The 20,403-nt window shown below is 45.2% G+C and overlaps 1 protein-coding gene across 3 annotated transcripts in view; it reads left to right on the forward strand.

The window, feature by feature from the left end:
* LOC115133827 (dedicator of cytokinesis protein 4-like) overlaps nt 1–20,403 on the forward strand; it is a 147,553-nt gene that overhangs the window by 101,060 nt on the left and 26,090 nt on the right. For 2 of the 3 annotated variants that reach the window (XM_065021717.1, XM_065021719.1), the window contains exons 20-40: nt 690–790; nt 3,089–3,170; nt 3,513–3,683; nt 6,798–6,990; nt 7,386–7,522; nt 9,987–10,121; nt 10,596–10,694; nt 11,063–11,157; nt 11,310–11,385; nt 11,502–11,602; nt 11,709–11,767; nt 11,887–12,035; nt 12,228–12,313; nt 13,809–13,965; nt 14,470–14,563; nt 14,659–14,807; nt 15,417–15,503; nt 15,609–15,713; nt 16,090–16,231; nt 18,612–18,778; nt 19,742–19,828. In XM_065021717.1, the coding sequence (XP_064877789.1) occupies nt 690–790; nt 3,089–3,170; nt 3,513–3,683; nt 6,798–6,990; nt 7,386–7,522; nt 9,987–10,121; nt 10,596–10,694; nt 11,063–11,157; nt 11,310–11,385; nt 11,502–11,602; nt 11,709–11,767; nt 11,887–12,035; nt 12,228–12,313; nt 13,809–13,965; nt 14,470–14,563; nt 14,659–14,807; nt 15,417–15,503; nt 15,609–15,713; nt 16,090–16,231; nt 18,612–18,778; nt 19,742–19,828 (2,472 nt within the window). The remainder of the gene's footprint in view (nt 1–689; nt 791–3,088; nt 3,171–3,512; nt 3,684–6,797; nt 6,991–7,385; nt 7,523–9,986; nt 10,122–10,595; nt 10,695–11,062; nt 11,158–11,309; nt 11,386–11,501; nt 11,603–11,708; nt 11,768–11,886; nt 12,036–12,227; nt 12,314–13,808; nt 13,966–14,469; nt 14,564–14,658; nt 14,808–15,416; nt 15,504–15,608; nt 15,714–16,089; nt 16,232–18,611; nt 18,779–19,741; nt 19,829–20,403) is intronic. The other variant, XM_065021718.1, reaches the window with a different exon arrangement.

Below are 20,403 nucleotides of genomic sequence, written 5' to 3' on the forward strand. Positions count from 1 at the left end.
GACACAGACAAACATACACTGAAAGATTGAGCCAATGGATGTGCTTAATACTGTAACTCTTCACAGCCTTCGCTGATCAATCCCAGACAGTCATGCTGCATCGCTCTAATATAGAGCTGAGGGATTGATCTGCTTGCAGTTGACTCGGTTCAATCAATCATGCACGCACACACGCGCACCACACACACACACACGCGCGCGCACCACACACACACACGCGCGCGCACCACACACACACACACGCGCGCGCACCACACACACACACACACGCGCACCACACACACACACACACACGCGCACCACACACACACACACACACGCGCACCACACACACACACACACGCGCACCACACACACACACGCGCACCACACACACACACACACACACACACACACACACACACACACACGCGCGCACACCACACACAGACACGCGCACCACCACACACACACACACACACACACACACACACACACACACACACACACACAGACTCATCTCTGCTCTGTTCTCCTTTATCATGTGAGGCAATCATGTGAGATGAATCTGTACAAACTAGGCCAGTTTGTGTCACATAGGAGGCGAGGTTGAATAAATAGGTTGTTTGCTGTTGGCTAAGTAAAGAGCGTTGCATCTTGTGGAAAGCATAAAACGGTGTGTGACTGAGTCATTTCCTTGACTCTTTCAGGTCCACATCATTAACCTGCTACAGGACAGCAAGTTCCAGCATTTCAAGCCCGTCATGGATACCTACATCGAGAGTCATTTTGCTGGAGCCTTGTCTTACAGGTGTGTTTCTCTCTTTCTCCTCCTAGGGTGCATTGTGGTTGTTTTATGGTTGTCCTATGGTAATACCTACGGTATACTACCTGGTAATAATGGTGCGCTGCAAAGGTGCTTCAGTGGTGTGGATGAGTCACCTGTGGCGCTCTCATAATTATAAATGAGGATCATGTGTCCTCAATATCTCACATTGATTTGGCCCTGCAAATCCACTCGCTGTTCCTCGTACGCTGTGCTGTCGCCTCAAACTCACAATGTGACACGCTCACGCTGTTCTGCCCTCACTACCTGCTAAGCTCTCACACTACCCATTTCTCACTAACACCCCTCTCCTGCCAGGCTCACAGCTAAAGCTCTCACCTCTCGCTTACCTAAAATAAACTCAATAAACTCATTTAGAGAAAGAGTGTTGCCTGCCTCTGGAATCATAGTCTACGGTGGTTTAATTGAGTTCAGTGATTTTCAGTAGATTATAAAACTGTATGTAAATTATATATACAAAAGTATGTGGACACCCCTTCAAATTAGTGGATTCGGCTATTTCAGCCACACCTGTTGCTGACAGGTGTATAAAATCGAGCACACGGCCATGCAAGAATGAATGGCCTTACTGAATGGCTCAGTGGCTTTCAATGTGGCACTGTCATAGGATGCCACCTTTCCAACAAGTCAGTTTGTCAAATGTCTGCCCTGCTGGAGCTGACCAGGTGAACTGCAAGTGCTGTTATTGTGAAGTGGAAATGTCAAGGAGCAACAATGGCTCAGCCGCAAAGTGGAGCTCACAGAAGCTCAAGCAGAAGCTCACAGAATGGGACCCGGGAGTGGTGAAGCGTGTAGCGCATAAACATCATCTGTCCTCGGTTGCAACACTCACTACCGAGTTCCAAACTGCCTCTGGAAGCAACTGTTCGTCGGGAGCTTCATGAAATGGGTTTCCATGGACGAGCTGCCGCACGCACACAAGCCTAAGATCACCATGCACAATGCCAAGCGTCAGCTGGAGTGGTGTAAAGCTCATCGCCATTGGATTCTGGAGCAGTGGAAAGTGTTCTCTGGAGTGATGAATCACGCTTCACCATATTGCAGCCCGACAGACAAATCTGGGTTTGGCGGATGCCAGGAGAATGCTCCCTGTCCGAATGCATTGTGCCAACTGTAAAGTTTGGTGGAGGGGGAATAATGGCCTGGGGTTGTTTTTCATGGTTCGGGCTAGGCCCCTTAGTTCCAGTGAAGGGAAATCTTAGCTCTGCAAAATACAATGACATTATAGACGATTCTGCGCTTCCAACTTTGTGGCAACAGTTTGGGGAAGGCCCTTTCCTGTTTCAGCATGACAATGCCCCCGTGCACAAAGCAAGGTCCATACAGAAATGGTTTGTCGAGATTGGTGTAGAAGAACTTGACTGGCCTGACCTCAACCCCATCGAACACATTTGGGATGAATTGGAACGGCGACTGCGAGCCAGGCCTAATCGTCCAACATCAGTGCCCAACCTCACTAATGCTCTTGTGGCTGAATGGAAGCAAATCTCTGCAGCAGTGTTCTAACAGCTAGTGAAAGGCTGTTATAGCAGCAAAGGGGGGACCCCATCTCCATATTAATGCCCATGATTTTGGAATGAGATGTACGCCGAGCAGATGTCCACATACTTTTGTTCATGTTGTGTATCTATTCAGTCCCAGAAATAACATTGTACACTTTATTAGCTGATTATTTCCAACAAAATGGTGGCTGTCTCTTCAGTACACTATGTACCCAAGGGAAAACCAATCAACACGCAATCACAGTCCAATCACAGAAAATCAGGCAAAAACATCTCCCACACAAATGCTCAATCTGTGGAAATGACTGTACCATTTGCTCTCTCCATCATTTTCCCTTTGCTTGTACTCATAATGTCTCTTGTGATCTTGTTCAATTATCTGTAAGTGTGTGCTTTCTCAAACCTGGCCATTAATGTTAATACAGTACACCGTGTGAATCTGAAGTGTTGTGGTCACACCATTGCACAGCCACACACAGACGTTTTATAAACCAACCCTTGTGTTCTGTTTCTTTTGCTGTACAACAGAACACAGCCGAATGGTTGTTCAGCCCTAGACATTGTTTGATCATGAACACCATCGCCATACATTTTTAACACAAAGATTTGACATGCATTACCTCACGCTACACCAAGGCATTCTTTGTGTGTTGTGTCTCTGGAATAGGTAGGTGGATGCTTGGATTGTTGGTGGAAATGCATTGTGATCGCAGAGGAAGGTCGAGTTCAGTAGTTGATGCTAGATGTGTGCTTTTCACAGGGACCTGATCAAAGTACTGAAGTGGTACGTGGATCGCATCGTAGATGCCGAGCACCAAGATCACATTCAGCAGGTCCTCAAGGTGAGTCTGTGCACCTGAACGCACAAGCGCACACGCATCCTCTTCAGCGTGTGTTGAGGATCCCTCAGTAGCATTCATTAGTCTCTTTTCGCCCCTCTCTCTCATATTGTTGCTGCATGCAATTTCAAAAAGTGGAAATACTACACTTTTTTGGGTGTTCAACATTTCCAGAACACATGACTTTTAATGGCCTAGTAGCTAGCACACATAATTGCAGGGACCCACATCAACGACACTAATATGTTTTCCCCATTATGTTTTAATACCAGTGGTGTCTAGCGTTACGGTGGATGAGTGATATTGTCAGGGAGTAACTGGGTGTTACTTTATGTCGCCCCCCAGGCCACGGAGTACATCTTTAAGTACATCATCCAGTCCCGGCGTCTCTTCGCTCTCGCCACGGGGGGTCAGAGCGAGGAGGAGTTCCGCTGCTGCGTCCACGAGCTCTTCATGTCTATCCGCTTCTTCCTGTCCCAGGAGAACAAGATCACCAGCCCTGTCACGCAGACACAGGTGTGTGTGTGTGTGTGTGTGTGTGTGTGTGTGTACACGTGACATTGACACAGTAGCTTGACTCAGTGCAGACATGAAACATGCCCCATATGATTGATAGAGAGCACTGAGGTTATCAACATTGCATCCTGGTCTGTCTTGCTTTATATGGCATAGGCAATAACAGGTGTGTGTGTGCGTGTGTGTGTGCGTGTGTCCGCGTCCGTTTATATTTCAAGCAATCCCACTTAATTCAGTTTGATTTGTAAGAAAATGCTTTTAATGGAATTTCATGCTGATATAAAGCCCTGGAGATACTTGGTCATTCATATTTCATGCTTTGTCTTGGGGGGCTGCACAGCATGAAACCTAAAAGAAGAAGACTAAAACAAAGCTGCTAAACACACTCACAAATAATCTGAATTACACACAGTGTAGTGTCTGTCTTCAGCTGATGTCTTTGTTTGTAGACACACACAGTAGTATGAGTGTGTGTGTGTGTGTGTGCGCGCGTGTGTGTGTGTGTGTTTGCTGATGTGCTTATTATACCCCAGAGACCCCTTTGTCCTCCTTCCCCCAAATAATCTTGATCCTAATCTACAGTAATACATTATTTATGTGTGTGTGTGTGTGTGTCCCTGCTCTCTTTAATAATCATCTCTCCCCAGTGGCTCTCTGTTGGCCTCCAGCCTGTCTTAACCTTGTGCCCTCCACAGATAATGTGTGGGTCTTTTTCATGGTTGCACACTAGGATATAAACCACTGGGCTGTATGTGTACGTCTGTGTGTTGTGTGTTTGTGTGTGTGTGTGTGTGTGTGTGTGTGTTTGCTGCACACTTAGCTGTGTAAACTCCCGCAGCAGCCCTCCCTAATGGACCCAGCTGATAATGACCTGGCCCGTAAAGTCTGTCTGTACACCCCGTTGCGTGAGTGACCGTTCACTCTGGCTCACACTCTCTGCTGGAGATCCTTTACCACACACTGTGCTGTTATTTTCACCTCGTGTGTGTTGTTATTTCACCCTGGTGTCATCATGCTGCTCCACCTTTCCTCCCTCCCAGTGCCGCTGGGAAATCATTTTAACTAGGCACAGAGGCTCTCTGTCAGAACAGCAACAGTGCACAGTAACGGAATGCACTCTTGGCACAATCCAGTAAAAGAAATGGCTGATTGCTGATCTATTGTCATCTTGATCTACAACAGAACAGAACAATGGCTATAGGAGAATGCAGGTCAGGCCACTCATAATCCATGTTAATCTGGCGCCCCCCTCATCATGTATTGCACTGTGCTGCTGTTGACGGCACCACCTGGATTAGGTGTGTTGGAGGCATTAATGAATGGTGCCCGCATGGTAAACTCTCCATGATGGCCAGTGGATTGGGATTGGTGATGAACATACATTTAATTTCCAGCCCAGTACATTAGTTTGTGAGCAGCTCTCTGTGTCAAGGCTGAAAATTGGGGTGTAGATAGACGGGGATATTTGTGACATAAAAATCAATATATGCACAATTTGACATGACTTGTTATGCCTCTCTTAAGGGGTATATGAGGGTTATTTTGAAAACACAGTATGAGTGGAAGGATAAGTGGAAGGTAATGTTGCAGTTTTAAAGCTAATTTCCTTCAATTATACACATTTTGTCATGGGGCAGAGAGAAAAATTTGCTAATTTTGTAGCTCATCTCATGCTATTCGTCACATTTTACCATGAGGATGAGATTTATTTTGTAGTTTTACATCTAATTATCTTCAATTCTACACATTTGCCATGGGGCAGAGAGAAAAAACATGTACTTTTAAAGCTCATCTCATGCTACTCTACACATGCTATGATGCTGAGAGAAAATGTTGCAGTTTTAAAGTAATTTTCCAGTGAAAATCTCACTTTTAAATGTTCATATTCTGTTAACTTATACCTAAATAATGTTGTTGACTCATCATATACTCATATTTGTAGCCAAACACTTCAAAACCCACATCTCAAACAGACCATTTAAAAAATGCTTGCTATTTCCTTATAGAGGATGAGCTGGCCAATCAGCGGCCTACTCGCTTGAATATTTTGAATGACTGGTATATGCCCACATCATTCTGTTGTTGGGGTACGCCCACACCATTCCAAAAGCTGTTTTTTTTAAACAAACTTAACTACTATTTTCCTGGAAGGAAAACTATTTCACTCATATTGTAATTAATTGTAGGTCATGTTTCATAGAAATCTGGAAACACTGGACAGTTACTTTTAAATGTAGACTTTGGACAAAAATGCAAAAGTAACGGTTTTAAACTGTATAACCTATAAATGCACCATCATACCTGGTCATTTTAATTCTTAAAAACGAATTATGAATAAGATATTTGGCTAGAGATGTAAGATTTCTTATCAATCTCTACAGCTTCCGTTCCAAAAACAAAACCTGTGAAATGACGTCAGCACATACTGGAGGAGTTACTGGCTAGCTACAGTGTCTAGCTTAGCTAACAAACTAGCTCTGTCGGTTGCAGCGCTCATGACCAGAATAACACATCGATGAACCACCAAAGGCACACCCCATTTATGTTTGAAAATTGAGATAGAGGAGTTGGACTGTTTTTCGAGCTCAACGTCGACCGTTAAAGCTAATTTCCTGAAATGTTACACATTTTGACATTACTTATGACATGTTCATATGCTATCTGGGGGGCTATAAAACAACACAATGTGGATTAAGTCAAGGGGTATGAATCATTTCTGAAGGCACCGTAGGTTAGATATAAGGGATATCAAGACTTTTATTATACTGAAGTGGAATTGTATTTCTGTACAGGCCGGGTCCTAGACGATTGGTTTAAGCATGGGTTATATTTGGTTTGATTTCTCATGGGCCACATTTACTGAATATACAGTAGCCTATTTGTTACTATAGCTGTAGATCACTTTAGGTAAAAGCCTATGCTAGATAAGTGTGTTGGGGTCCTAGACCTAGACTGTATATGGTTTGAGTAACATTTTCTCATAAGGCGCATGCTGTACAGTACACAGTAGCTTATGTGTTAACTGTAAGCCACTTTAAGTAGAAGCCTGTACTACTGTACTACTGCTAGATATCTATATTTATTCTGTGTCTGTTTATGTCTGTGTGTTCCCAGGCCGTGTTCCTGCGGACGTTCCCTGCGGTGTACGGGGAGCTGCTGAAGATCTTCACGGTGAGGGAGGTGGCAGGCTTTGTCAGGGAGACGCTGGGCAGCCTGCCCGCCACCGCTCACGCTGAGTGCCCTCTGGAAGCCGTCAAGCTGCATTGTATCGCCAAGACCGTGGAGAGCCAGCTGTACACCAACCCAGGTAGGAACGCACGGCCGCACACACACAATATTGAATAACTTACGCAACACTCACAAGCAAACATTTGGGGGTTGTGTAGGCACACACACACAAACACACATATCGCACACACATAATTATACACATTTGCTAGTAATTACATACCTACACAGGCACACTTGCCAGTTAACTGTAGTTAATGGTAATTATATACTCACACAAATAGCTGTGGTAACATTTTATTAGCTGCTTGCTCAGTGGGCGGGCTGGGGGTTAAAATCACACCCAAGAGAGGGAGAAAAATAGAAAAACAGGTGTTTGAGCAGGTCATGCTTTCTAGTAATTTTGTGTCTGTGTGTGTGTGAGTGTGTGTGTGTATTTTCATGTTCAAGTGTGTGTACTTGTGTGTATTACAGAGTCGAGGTGTATCTTGCTCCCGGTGGTGTTGCGTCTGTTGCAGGCCCACATGCAGGAGCAGAGAGACCTGGTGATGTGTGCCCGTATCCTCACCAGCATGCTCTCTCTCATCAGGAAGGATGACTCTGTCACCACCGTGAGTACAGCTACAGCAGAGCACCATGGGTGGTGTAGTCTTTTAGGCTGCCACCTCACAGTTAATCATGGACAGACTACAAATTGTGCAAGATATGAGGTTCTGGGTTAATCGAGATTACCTCACAGTTAATACAGTGGCTTGCGAAAGTATTCATCCCCCCTTGGCATTTTTCCTATTTATTTGCCTTACAATCTGGAATTAAAATAGATTTTGGGGGAGAGGGGTTATAATTTGATTTACACAACATGCCTTCCACTTTGAAGATGCCCCCCCCCCAATGTCAATACTTTGTAGAGCCACCTTTTACAGCAATTACAGCTGCAAGTCTCTTGGGGCAGTCTTTAAGTTATACCAAAGATTCGCAATTGGATTGAGGTCTGGGCTTTGACTAGGCCATTCCAAGACATTGAAATATTTCCCCTTAAATGACTCAACTGTTGCTTTAGAAGTACACTTAGGGCCATTGTCCTGCTGGAAGGTGAACCTCTGTCCCAGTCTCAAATCTCTGGAAGACTGAAACAGGTTTCCCCTCAAGAATTTCCCTGTATTTAGCGACATCCATCGTTCTTTCAATTCTGACCAGTTTCCCAGTCCCTGCCAATGAAAAACATCCCCACAGCATGATGCTGCCACCACCATGCTTCACTGTGATGTTATTCTCGGGGTGATGAGAGGTGTTGGGTTTCCACCAGACATAACGGTTTCCTTGGTGGCCAAAAAGCTCAATTTTAGTCTCGTCTGACAAGAGTACCTTCTACCATATGTTTGGGGAGTCTCCCACATGCCTTTTGGCAAACACCAAACGTGTTTGCTTATTTTTTCTTTAAGCAATGGCTTTTTTTCTGGCCACTCATCCGTAAAGCCCAGCTCTGTGGAGTGTACGGCTTAAAGTGGTCCTATGGACAGATACTCCAATCTCCGCTGTGGAGTTTTGCAGCTCCTTCAGGGTTATCTTTGGTCTCTTTGTTGCCTTTCTGATTAATGCCCTCCTTGCCTGGTTTGTGAGTTTTGGTGGGCGGCCCTCTCTTGGCAGGTTTGTTGTGGTGCCATATTCTTTCATTTTTTAAATAATGGATTTAATGGTGCTCCGTGGGATGTTCAAAGTTTCTGATATTTTTTTATAACCCAACCCTGATCTGTACTTCTCCACAACTTTGTCCCTGACCTGTTTGGAGAGCTCCTTGGTCTTCATGGTGCCGCATGCTTAGTGGTGTTGCAGACTCTGGGGCCTTTCAGAACAGATGTCTACATACTGAGATCATGTGACAGATCATGTGACACTTAGATTGCACACAGGTGGAATTTATTTCACTAATTGTGTGACTTATGAAGGTAATTGGTTGCACCAGATCTTATTTAGTGGCTTCATAGCAAAGGGGGTGAATACATATGCACGCACCACTTTTCCGTTTAATATATATATTTTTTTTAATTAATCAAGTTTTTTTCATTTCACTTCACCAATTTGGACTATTTTGTGTATGTCCATTACATGAAATCCAAATAAAAATCCATTTAAATGACAGGTTGTAATGCAACAAAGTAGGAAAAACGCCAAGGGGGATGAAAACATTTGCAAGGCCCTGTAGGCATTGCTCAAAAATGTTATTGTTCCCTTATTTGATAACAACAATGTGTATTGTGATCTCAATAAAGCTTTGTTTGTTTGCGTGGCGTGATAAAATAAACTAGCAAAACCTGCCAGACTGACAATAGACACCAATAAATCTGTTTTATTGAACAAGTAATGAAGTAAACCGATAGGTGCAAGAACAAGTAAACAATCCAATTGGAATCCATCAATGAAACAGTGTGGATGTGGCAGTTTGTCCCTGTGAGCGTGTTAGTCTCATCGTGACCTTGACACGGTGCTGGCCTGTTTGGCTGAGAAGCAACTAATCGCACGCGCACACACACACACACATGCACACACACACAACTCTGACAGACACACACACACACACACAACTCTGACAGACACACACACACACACACACACTCTGACAGACACACACACACACAACACTGAAAGACAGGGATGTGAACATGGCTAAGATGAAGTGACAGCAGGAGCAGCCAGTGTGCCAGCCTGACACTCTCTCTCATTATCACTTTGTCTGTCCAACACGGGGCTCTCTTCTCCTGTCAGGATGAGAGGGGGAATGGAGTGGGGAAATGGACTCTCTGCCTTGGCCTTAGTTTCCCTCTGCTGTTGCTCTGTTGCTGTGGCTCAACGAGCAGGCTGGCAATGTGGATCACACACACACACACACACACACATTTTATCTCTCTATTGTGTGTCCAATTTGTCTAAGACTGGTCTGGCTAGTATGGGCTAGTGGTCTATCTTTTTGTCTCACCTGTGTTTGCATACTGTCTGTATGGGTAATGTGTGTGTACAAACTTCAGGCACGATTATGTACCTGTGTGAAACTTAATGTGCACTTGTGTGTGTCCCGAGGAGCCGGTGGTTTCTGAGGAGGTGGATCTGATAGTGGACAGTCTGCTGGTTGTCCTGATGAGGACTATCCTTGAGATCACTAACAGGCCACAACCAGCCGGGACCAATATGAGACTGCAGTTCCAAGACATCACGGTTAGTGTGTGTGTGTGGGTGCATGTGTGTGTATCTAACTGCTGGTCATTCTAAATATAGCATGAGGTTTTAAGGTCAATGATTGAAACTGCAATTGTGGTCAAAAAGAGCCGTGCTTCTGTCCTGCTCTAAACCACAGCCGAGTTTAGAGAAAACCATTCTCTTACATTTCCATTTGACATTTTGCCAAATGTCAAACCACCTAAACAAGTAGAAAATAACCACTTCATTTCTCTCCCAGCTTGTTCAGACTGTAGTATTTACAGGTCTTCCATGGAGATACATGGTCTTCCATCTCTCTCACTGTTAGATCTAGTATATGTGGCCAATGTCTCAGATTTTAAAAGCTGTTGCTCTTCTTTCTCTCTCTCTCTTTCTCTGTGTGTCTCTCTCTCTCTCTCTCGTTCTCTCTCTCTCTCTCTCTGTCTCTCTCTTTCACTCTCTCTGTCTCCCTTTCTCTCTCTCTCTCTACAGGGGGAGTTTGTGGCATGCCTGCTGGCTCTCCTCAGACAGATGAGTGATAAACATTACCAGCAGCTCCTGCAGACCTTCACCAGCAAGGATGACCTGAGGGTAAGGCTACACACACAGAGACACACACACACCACTCAGCAGAATCTGACTGATGACTCAGCTTATGTGTCATAGTCGGTAGCAGGAGTGTGTGTGTGTGTGTGCGTGCGTGCGTGCGTGCGGAATGTGGAATGTGGAACGGTCATGCCAGGGGTTGAGGAAGAGGTGGGATGGAGAGATAGGAATGTTGAAACGGGGTCACTAAGTTCACAGTAATAGGAAGGAATTCCATAAATGCACACTATGGATATCATGAATGCACTCCCACTCTGAATACATTACTTTAGATTCACAGTTTGGTGATGTGCTGAATGGCAATTGCTGTTAAACAAAGTAAATGTAGTGTGCTCTTTTTTTCTGTTTTTCAGGACTTCCTCTTGCAGATCTTCACCGTGTTCCGCATTCTGATTCGGCCAGAGATGTTCCCGAAAGATTGGACTGTCATGCGGTTGGTCACCAACAAGTAAGACCCCTTTCCCCCCTTGCAGTAGCTAACCTATTTGATTCCAAATGGTGTGCCTCCATTACTCATCATTAGCTGACACCTGTTTATAGTCTGGTTATAGTCTGGTTTATCAACATAATCTCATTATGCACTCTCTCTCTCTTTCTCAGTGTCATCATAACAACAGTCCTGTACCTCTCTGATGCTCTGAGGAAGAACTTCCTCAATGAGAAGTTTGACTACAAGGTAAGAGCTGCTAACATACGTTTGGTCTTTCTTTGTTAAAAAAAACAACAACTTGAAAAAGCATGTAGTGACCTGTCATTGACTTGCTATAATGTGGTTTAATGCGTCTTCCTTAGGTGTGGGACTCGTACTTCTATCTGTCCGTCATCTTCATCAACCAGCCCTGTCTTCAACTGGAGTCCTTCTCTCCATCCAAGAGGAAGAGGGTACTGGAGAAGTAAGTCTTGTCTCTACATGCACACTCACTAACTTTCTTCACTTTTCACATCCTGGGTTTGGCCCTGTTCTGACCTCGCGCTCTCTGGTGTTATCTTATTGTACAGGTATGGGGACATGAGGGTGATGATGGGTTGTGAGATCTTCAGCATGTGGCAGAACTTGGGTACGACACAGTCACATTCTCGTTCTCTTCCTGTGTCACGTCGTTGGATTCTTGCTCGCCTCTCAGGGGAACGTAGTTGATCTCTCTCTTTCTCTCCTGCTCCCTCCATCTCTCTCCAGGTGAGCACAAGTTGAACTTCATCCCGGCGATGATAGGTCCGTTCCTGGAGGTGACCCTGGTTCCCCAGCCTGACCTGAGGAACGTCATGATCCCTATCTTCCATGACATGATGGACTGGGAGCAGAGGAGGAGCGGAAACTTCAAACAGGTAATGGCCAGAGCCGTCAGTATTTTGCAGGTCATATAGCTCTGGTACTGGACTGGCTGGGACCAGCACTAGCACCCCCTGGTGGCAGTTTACAGATATTGCAGTTCCACCAAGACCAGACCGACTGTGCCTAATGGTGGCATCCGTGTGTTGATATAGATTGATTACATAAACAATCTGTTCTCACGTCAGGTGGAGGCCAAGCTGATCGACAAACTGGACAGTCTGATGTCAGAAGGCAAAGGAGACGAGACGTACAGAGAGCTCTTCAACAGCATGTGAGTTGGAGGGAACACGCATACTGTCACGCCGTACTGTAAACGTCGTTACCAGAATCAGTTTGTCTGTGTGTTGTATTGAGTAATGGAGGAGGACTCGTGGAGGGATGTATGTGGGGAGGGAAGGGTGGGAAAAGGGAAGTGTTTTGAGTACTCCAGACAAGCACCTCCCCTCATATCCATACTCCTTCACGCCTCCTTTCTGAGATCTCCTAGTATGTGTACTCAGGTTGGTCCCTTCACCTTGCATGCTAGGTGCTGTTGTGTGTGTGTGTGTGTGTGTGTGTGAGAGTGTTTTATTGTTGTTGGCCTGTGCAGTGTTCATGCAATTCTCTCCCTATCTCACTGCAAGCCCATACATCATAGTCCCACTTTTTGTCAATCATCAATTGGGCCATTTATGAATGTTCCACCAGCTTTGAGATGTATATGCTTTATGAGCTGTTATATGAGCGTTATAACTGCTTTATGAGCACTGTAACTAGTTTGTAAACAAGTTTCAACGTTAGGTTAGAGCTCAGCATAAGGCGACATTCATTTACAGTATGTACAGTCCAGCATCCATATGATGTGTCACTGCCTTGTCCACCATCAGGGCACGTGCCGAGCACTACACAGCTTCGTGCCGCTACATTGCTCTCCCTCCACCACCACAGTCTTTTACATGTGCGGTCTGGATACAGCTTATTTCAGTATATCGGTCACGTTTCCCATAACATGGGGTGCAGACACTCTTGGGCCTTTATGGCTGTACACAAGTGTTTTTGTTTCATTCCGTCTCCCTGACTGACATCACTAACCCTGAACTAACTTGTGTGAGTGTGTGTGGATATTATTAATCTATTAATATTCATTTGTTTTGCCATTGCGTTCCCGGAGTAGAATCCCTCTGTTTGGTCCGTACCCTAGGTAAGACACTCCAATACTCTACACACAGTGTGTTGTCCTTCTGTTAGGGAATTCCTTTACTGCTGGGATACAGGACCGCATGATTGACAAGCAGGTTGAAGAGTTTATTGCTCTCTTTTTCTATATTTTTCTCTGACTTCTCTCTTTTTCTTGCTCTCTTCTTTCTTCTGTGCCTATTTCTCTCTCTCTCTCTCTCTCTCTCGGTCTCTCTCTCTCTCTCTCTCTCTCTCTCTCGGTCTCTCTCTCTCTCTCTCTCGGTCTCTCTCTCTCTCGGTCTCTCTCTCTCTCTCTTGGTCTCTCTCTCTCTCGGTCTCTCTCTCTCTCTCTTGGTCTCTCTCTCTGTCTCTCTCTCTCGGTCTCTCTCTCTCTCGGTCTCTCTCTCTCTCTCTCTCTCTCTCTCTGGTCTCTCTCTCTCTCTCTCTCTCTCGGTCTCTCTCTCTCTCTCTCTCGGTCTCTCTCTCTCTCTCTCTCTCGGTCTCTCTCTCTCTCGGTCTCTCTCTCTCTCTCTCGGTCTCTCTCTCTCTCCTTCTCTCTCTCTCTCTCTCTCTCTCTCTCTCTCTCTCTCTCTCACCCCTCGCTATTCCAGTCTGTTGAAGAAGATTGAGAGGGAGACGTGGAGGGAGAGTGGCGTCTCTCTCATCGCCACCGTCACGCGTCTGATGGAGAGGCTGCTGGACTACAGGGACTGCATGAAGCTGGGGGAGGTGGATGGGAAGAAGATTGGCTGCACCGTCAGTCTGCTGGTCAGTGACAGTCTCTCTCCGCCCTGTGGCCCTTGAAGAGATTCAATCACTGCTCTCCTCTCACCATAGAAACCCCATGTATTTGTTGCTAGCCTTTTGTCCCGTTGAACTATTGTGTTAAGAGAGCAGGGCCAAAGCTGTGTTTTTGTTCCATTCCCAGTGATGATAAAGTTGCTATGATGATCGTGCTTTTTAGACCAGGGCTCAAATAGATCACAGCCCGCTCATACAATACACAATGTTCTGGGTTGTCTTTGTTGCCATGCCGACCCGGTGGATTTATTTTGTGCGTGGTGTCTTTCAGTCCTGCAGGTTTATCTTACATAACGGACCGAAGCACTAGGAGCCTGAAAGCACCTGTTCATGTGGACTGATAGCAAGAGTTCATTACAATTCAGTGGCTGATAAACGATTGTGCACTTCGCTCTCTCTCTCTCTCTCTCTCTCTCTCTCTCTCTCTCTCTCTCTCTCTCTCTCTCTCTCCCCCCCGTTGCCTGTCTCTAGAATTTCTACAAAACTGAGTTGAACAAGGAGGAGATGTACATCCGCTACATACACAAGCTGTACGAACTGCACCTGAAAGCACAGAATTACACAGGTACACTGTATAAATTTGGGCTGTGAGTGTGCATGTTCGTGGGCTCAAGGGTTTGGCATAACCATGACTATGTGGTGTTGTTGTGTGTTGTACAGAGGCCTCCTACACGCTTCTGTTGTATGACGAGCTGTTGGAGTGGTCCGATAGGCCCCTCAGAGAGTTCCTCAACTACCCCATGCAGAGCGAGTGGCAGAGGAAGGAGTACCTCCATCTTACCATTGTACAGAACTTTGACAGGGGGAAGGTGGGATCTCTCTCTCTCTCGCCCTTCCTTTCACTCCCTTTGTCTCCGTCTCACTCTTTCACTCTTTTATCTCTTGTTCATTGTTTCTGTCTCTCGTTCTCTCTCTCGTTCACCCTTCCCCACACTCTCCATTAACAATTACCCTGGAACAGTGTCGTAATTAAAAGGGCAGTCTTACTTGAATGCTCTGCTCAGCAACTCCCATTACTTTATTTCTCTGCTGAATCATTCAAAATGTCCTCCCCTGTTATTCTTTGCCCAATTTCCCTGTGAATTCACGACCAAAGCCATCTGCTAGCTGCCGCTGCCTTGGGATTAAGACACAGCAGGAAAGGAAAGCTTTCATTTCATTAGCACGGTGGCTGGGTGTTGCACCTGCATGGTGACTGCAGGTCTACCTTGGCAGTTGGCACGGTTATTGTTAGTACACTACCGCCACCCAGTGGTCAACACTCATACTGCAGCCAGTGTCCTCTGCAGGCCATTTGACATGTTTTGTCAGCATCTCAATATTCTAAAGAGGTTTCCTTCCCTTGAATCCTTATCCTGCTAATGTGAAAGATTGAGATGTGACCATTGTTAATGTGATAATGTGTTTTGTTTCTTCAGTGTTGGGAGAACGGGATCATTCTGTGCAGAGAGCTGGCGGACCAGTACGAATCGTACTACGACTACAGGAACCTCAGCAAGATGAGGGTGAGTTACTTTAGATCTTCTCGGTATATCTCCACGCTGACTGATCCCTGACCAGTTATGACATAACCTAATAGTGTTTTGTAACCTGACATTTCCTGTTGACAGATGATGGAGGCATCGCTGTATGATAAGATCATGGACCAGCAGAGACTGGAGCCAGAGTTCTTCAGGGTCGGCTTCTATGGCAAGAAGTTCCCCTTCTTCCTAAGGGTACCGCTCAGTTTTACCACTGGTTTTGTTAATGAAAGGACCTTTTAGAGGCCATAGAACTGCTCTTGAAGGTGTTTGCTCTCCCAATTTCCATCTGCACTTCTAAGCAAGTTGCTAATGAAGTATATTGCCTCTTAGTTTCCTCAAAAGGACTCGTAACTATGCATTCATAACCAACGTAACACAAAAGCAACCTCATAGGAATTGTTAGTGTGTGTTAGTGTTAGTGTGTAAATCCTATTTTGAAGTTACATCATTAGAAGATTTGACCTCTAGACACTGTAGCTGTTGCAGATACTGTAACTGTCCACTAGATGTCATGTTAACCCCTGTGCTGTCTCTGTTCTGCCTCTGATGCTCGCTGCCTCGTCTGCAGAATAAGGAGTTTGTGTGCCGTGGCCATGACTACGAGAGGCTGGAGGCCTTCCAGCAGCGCATGCTGAATGAGTTCCCCCATGCCATCGCCATGCAGCACGTCAACCAGCCTGACCAGACCATCTACCAGGCCGAGGCTCAGTGTATCCTTTATTGACCTATTGACATAGACAAAATACACTATACACTACACACACACACACACACACTAGTTTGTTTTACTATCCTTGTGGGGACCAAACAATTGATTTCCATTCAAAATCCTATTTTCCCTAACCTTAAACCTAACCCTTTACATTCGTGGGAATTGGCCTATACGGTGGATAGGGCTACATTGAAGTGTGTTTCTTACAGAAGATCTATGGAATACATATGTATAACCATGGTAAAAACAAAATTAAACAGGAACCGTTTGGAGATTAGGGAAAAATGATTCGACTAAAGGTGAGGACACAACAGTTCACCTGCATTTGACATTTACTGTACTTTCCTTTCTCATTTGTTACGAAGTCTGAAAACACTCTGGATACATTCAGTAACATGATGAGAATATTCTTGGAAAACGCGGGGTAGGTGCAACATAAGACAAAACAATGACAACGTTTTGAGTGAGAGATCAAACTAGTTGTCTCCAAGTGATCACACGCACCTCTCCAGTGTGCACAGTTCCTAAGTCATTTCCATGCTCACTTATGACTCAAAGAAGAGTCTTCAACCACAAGGTGCTTCTTTGAGCTCTCCTAGCTGTGCCGTCGACGAACCAGAACAAGCCGGCTTGTAGTTGTTTTGATTGGAACACAGCCCCGCATCCCCGCCATCTATCCCCGGGCATCATTTGAAAGCTTGTTCTATTGCCAACATGATTTGCTTTTACAAGGCAATTCGGAGAAGCGGATAGCCATTTCGCTGCGTATAGAACGTACTCATGAGTGCATTCAGATGCAAAGTCCGCAGCAGATTTTCTCAGGATAACCCAGGGTACAACGCCATGTCATCTTGTAACTGTACATCAAACATAGTGATCATAAACGTTGACACTGTATATTTAAAGAGTTTTACGATATGGACTATGGTGTTTTGGCTTGTATGGCTGTATTTATTATAATCCTCAACGTCTCGTCTTTATAAATACATCGAGTCCTCTTAAATTTACAGCATTTCTCTCACTCGGACAACCAAAACATTTGCAAAAGTGTCCCAATTAGCAGGAGGGATGGGGACAACTTTCTGTCGCGCGTGGTGCTCATGCACAGAACGTCTGTCAAGTCAAAAGCCACAACAGTGCTCTGATGTCATGTATAGCATATTACTGTACAGCCACTGTGTTTCAATTTAGGCACCTGACCAAATCTGCCATTTTCAACCCGAATACGGGTACGAGTCTAATGGGTTAACCTGACCTGAACCTTAACGACTAAACTTAACCCCTTGCCTAAAATAGCCTTTTTCCGTGTCTGGCAAAATGTCCCCCACTTGTTAAAATGTTGTTGTGAGGACTTCTGGTCCCCGCAAGGAGAGTAAAACCAAAAATACACACACACACACACACACACACACACACAGTGGTACGCTGCATCCCACATGTCTAGTAAGCCTAAATAATATAAATGGCATATTATACCGGACTGATTATTCCTTATGAATAAGGATATCAATAGGAGCCATATTAGGAGTGTTTCCTAACCTAACCAGGAAACTCTTAGGACCCTAGTTTTCTTACACCGCACACAGGTTTCTACCGCATTACAGCATGTTGATTTATAGAGGAGTAAACCAAAGGTATGACTCCTTCCCATCTTGGTCCTGAGCCAGATCTCTAGCCATGCTGTAAACACACACGTGAAGACATCGGGATCGATCCCTTGATGAAAATGCACAAGGTGTCTGTAGGATGCGGCAGCCATCTTAATGATCCTCCTCCTCCTTTTCCACACGTGATTGATGGGACAGCTGTTTGGAAGGAGCCGCTCCCGCTCTCTCTCTCTCTCTCTCTGTGTGTGTGTGTGTGTGTGTGTGTGTGTGTGTGTGTGTGTGTGTGTGTGTGTGGATGTGTATACATGCACTCCCTCTATATGGGTGTGAGTGTGTCGTCTATTCTGTGTTTGACTTTTCTCCGAGTGCAATTAGAGCAGACAAGGCCCCTCAAACAGCATTAGCATACAGCTTTGTTATCCTCATGTGTCGTTAATCATTGAGGCTCCCTGGACCCACGGCCGTCCCTATTCATATCTATGGGCTGATGAGCTCTCCCTCCACTACGCTGATACAGGCCAGTCCTGCTGCCAATGGGTATGTGTTATGATATAGTGTGGGGTGGACGTTCAGATATATGGCTACAGGATGTGATTAGCAGCAAAGGCTGTATTAACACAGGAATTGGATGGATAGACCTGTGGAACCAAGGAAAGAGGGGGGTGAGGAAAGTGTGTGTGCATGTGCTTGCGTTCATGTGTGTATGTGTGTTTGCCCGACCTATTGTATGCACCTTTGTGGATCAGTCATATCCTTGACGTGCCGGCCCAGACCTACAGATCTACGCGGTGGGCCCCATCCCAGAGAGCCAGGACGTGCTGCAGAGAGACGGAGTGCCTGACAACATCAAGAGCTTCTATAAGGTCAACCACATCTGGAGGTTCAGATACGACAGGCCGTTTCACAAGGGCACCAAGGACAAAGAGAACGAGTTCAAGGTGGGAGACACGCAGTGGATGTGCACGCAAAAAAAAAACTATCCTCTGTGCCTTTCTGTTTCTCTCTCTCTCTTGCCTTTCTGTCTGTCTCGCTCGTCTCGTCATCTTATCTCTCCTTTCTGGACTTGTTAGTGTTCTCCTTCGATGTTTACCCCACATCCCTCTCCGTACTCACTTTCCCTCCCTCTCTCCCAATCTCTCGTCCTCCCTCTCTCCATTCTCTTGTTTATTGAGTGGTTGTGTGGGTGGCTCATGGTCTTCCTCTCTGTATTACAGGTGTGTTCAGGTGTTGTTTAATTCATAGTCCCACTAATTAGACTCTGGGGCTAGGAGAGGCTGAGACATGGAGCCCAGTCTAAATATCATCTCTCCAGACTCCACCCACCCACGCTCACTCAATCTCCATTCGTTAACCTAATTTTGTCAGGTTTATGAATTGGATATCATCATCATATCCATATCTTCCCGAGGGTTAGGTTTCCCAGCTGTCTTTTTTGGGGTCTAGTTAGTACTTGAAATAAACTGTTCAGACCAAGTGGATTTGACATTTAATATGGACATATTAAGTAGCAGGAATCAGTTCTGTGTTGATGTGATCTCGGAAAATGATGGGACAGAAAATGCAATTTGGTTTCTAAACTCCTTGTGGATGAAAGGAAAGGTATTACTGGAATATATAAGAATCTCGTGTTTTAATTCATTTAATTCAGTGACATTGCATCATTTGCAGATCGGTGTAGACTGCTGCTATGAGAACTCTGTATCCATGAGTATGTGTACTACTTGGACATTATATGAACCAGTGCCTACACATCATATATTGACAGGAGAGAAAAGCAATGTTCTGTGCTACTCGGATGTGTGGGTGAATGTGTTTGCAGAGTGCCAGCATTAACATGAAGTGTGTGTGTGCCTGCCTGCCTGCACATGTCCGTGTGTGTGTGTGTGTGTGTGTGTTTTCAGAGCTTGTGGGTGGAGAGGACTACACTAACCCTGGTCCAGAGCCTGCCAGGAATCTCCAGATGGTTCGAGGTGGAGAAGAGAGAACTGGTGAGTCTCTTACACTCCTCCAATAACCTCCTCATATAACCCCATTCACAACACACTGCTCAATGCTGACCCAGCTATGTTCTAACTTTGCAGAGAGCCCAACCGAGCTCCCTGAGTGTAGACCTATATTAAAGGGAAATTTCATCTCCAGCACCACCCCAACATCTACATCTGTGAAAATTGTGCATTTCTATGTTTTGTCGTAAAAAAAAATTATGGGAAGATAAGTGTTTCCAATGATTGTGAAATGTCCCTTTAAGAGAAGGGTGAAAGTTATTCATAAGATTCATAATTATAATGTTACTCTGTAACTTCTGACGGATCAAGCTGCATACGGGAAGGCTGTGTCTTAGAGAGATGGTGTTTGTTTTAGGGATGCACGATATATCAGTGAACATATCGGAATCGGCCAGTATTAGCAAACAATGCCAACATCGGTTGTCGGCCGATGTGCAAAATCGATGTCAAAGCTGACGCGCATACCTATGTAACGAAGGTACATGACGTAATGACGCCACGTAAAATGTTGAGCTACATGTGCAGCACAGCATTCCTAACCTAGCCCACAATGTCTG

This window comes from Oncorhynchus nerka, linkage group LG8, assembly GCF_034236695.1.
Source record: "Oncorhynchus nerka isolate Pitt River linkage group LG8, Oner_Uvic_2.0, whole genome shotgun sequence".
In the NCBI taxonomy this organism is placed as follows: Eukaryota; Metazoa; Chordata; class Actinopteri; order Salmoniformes; family Salmonidae; genus Oncorhynchus; species Oncorhynchus nerka.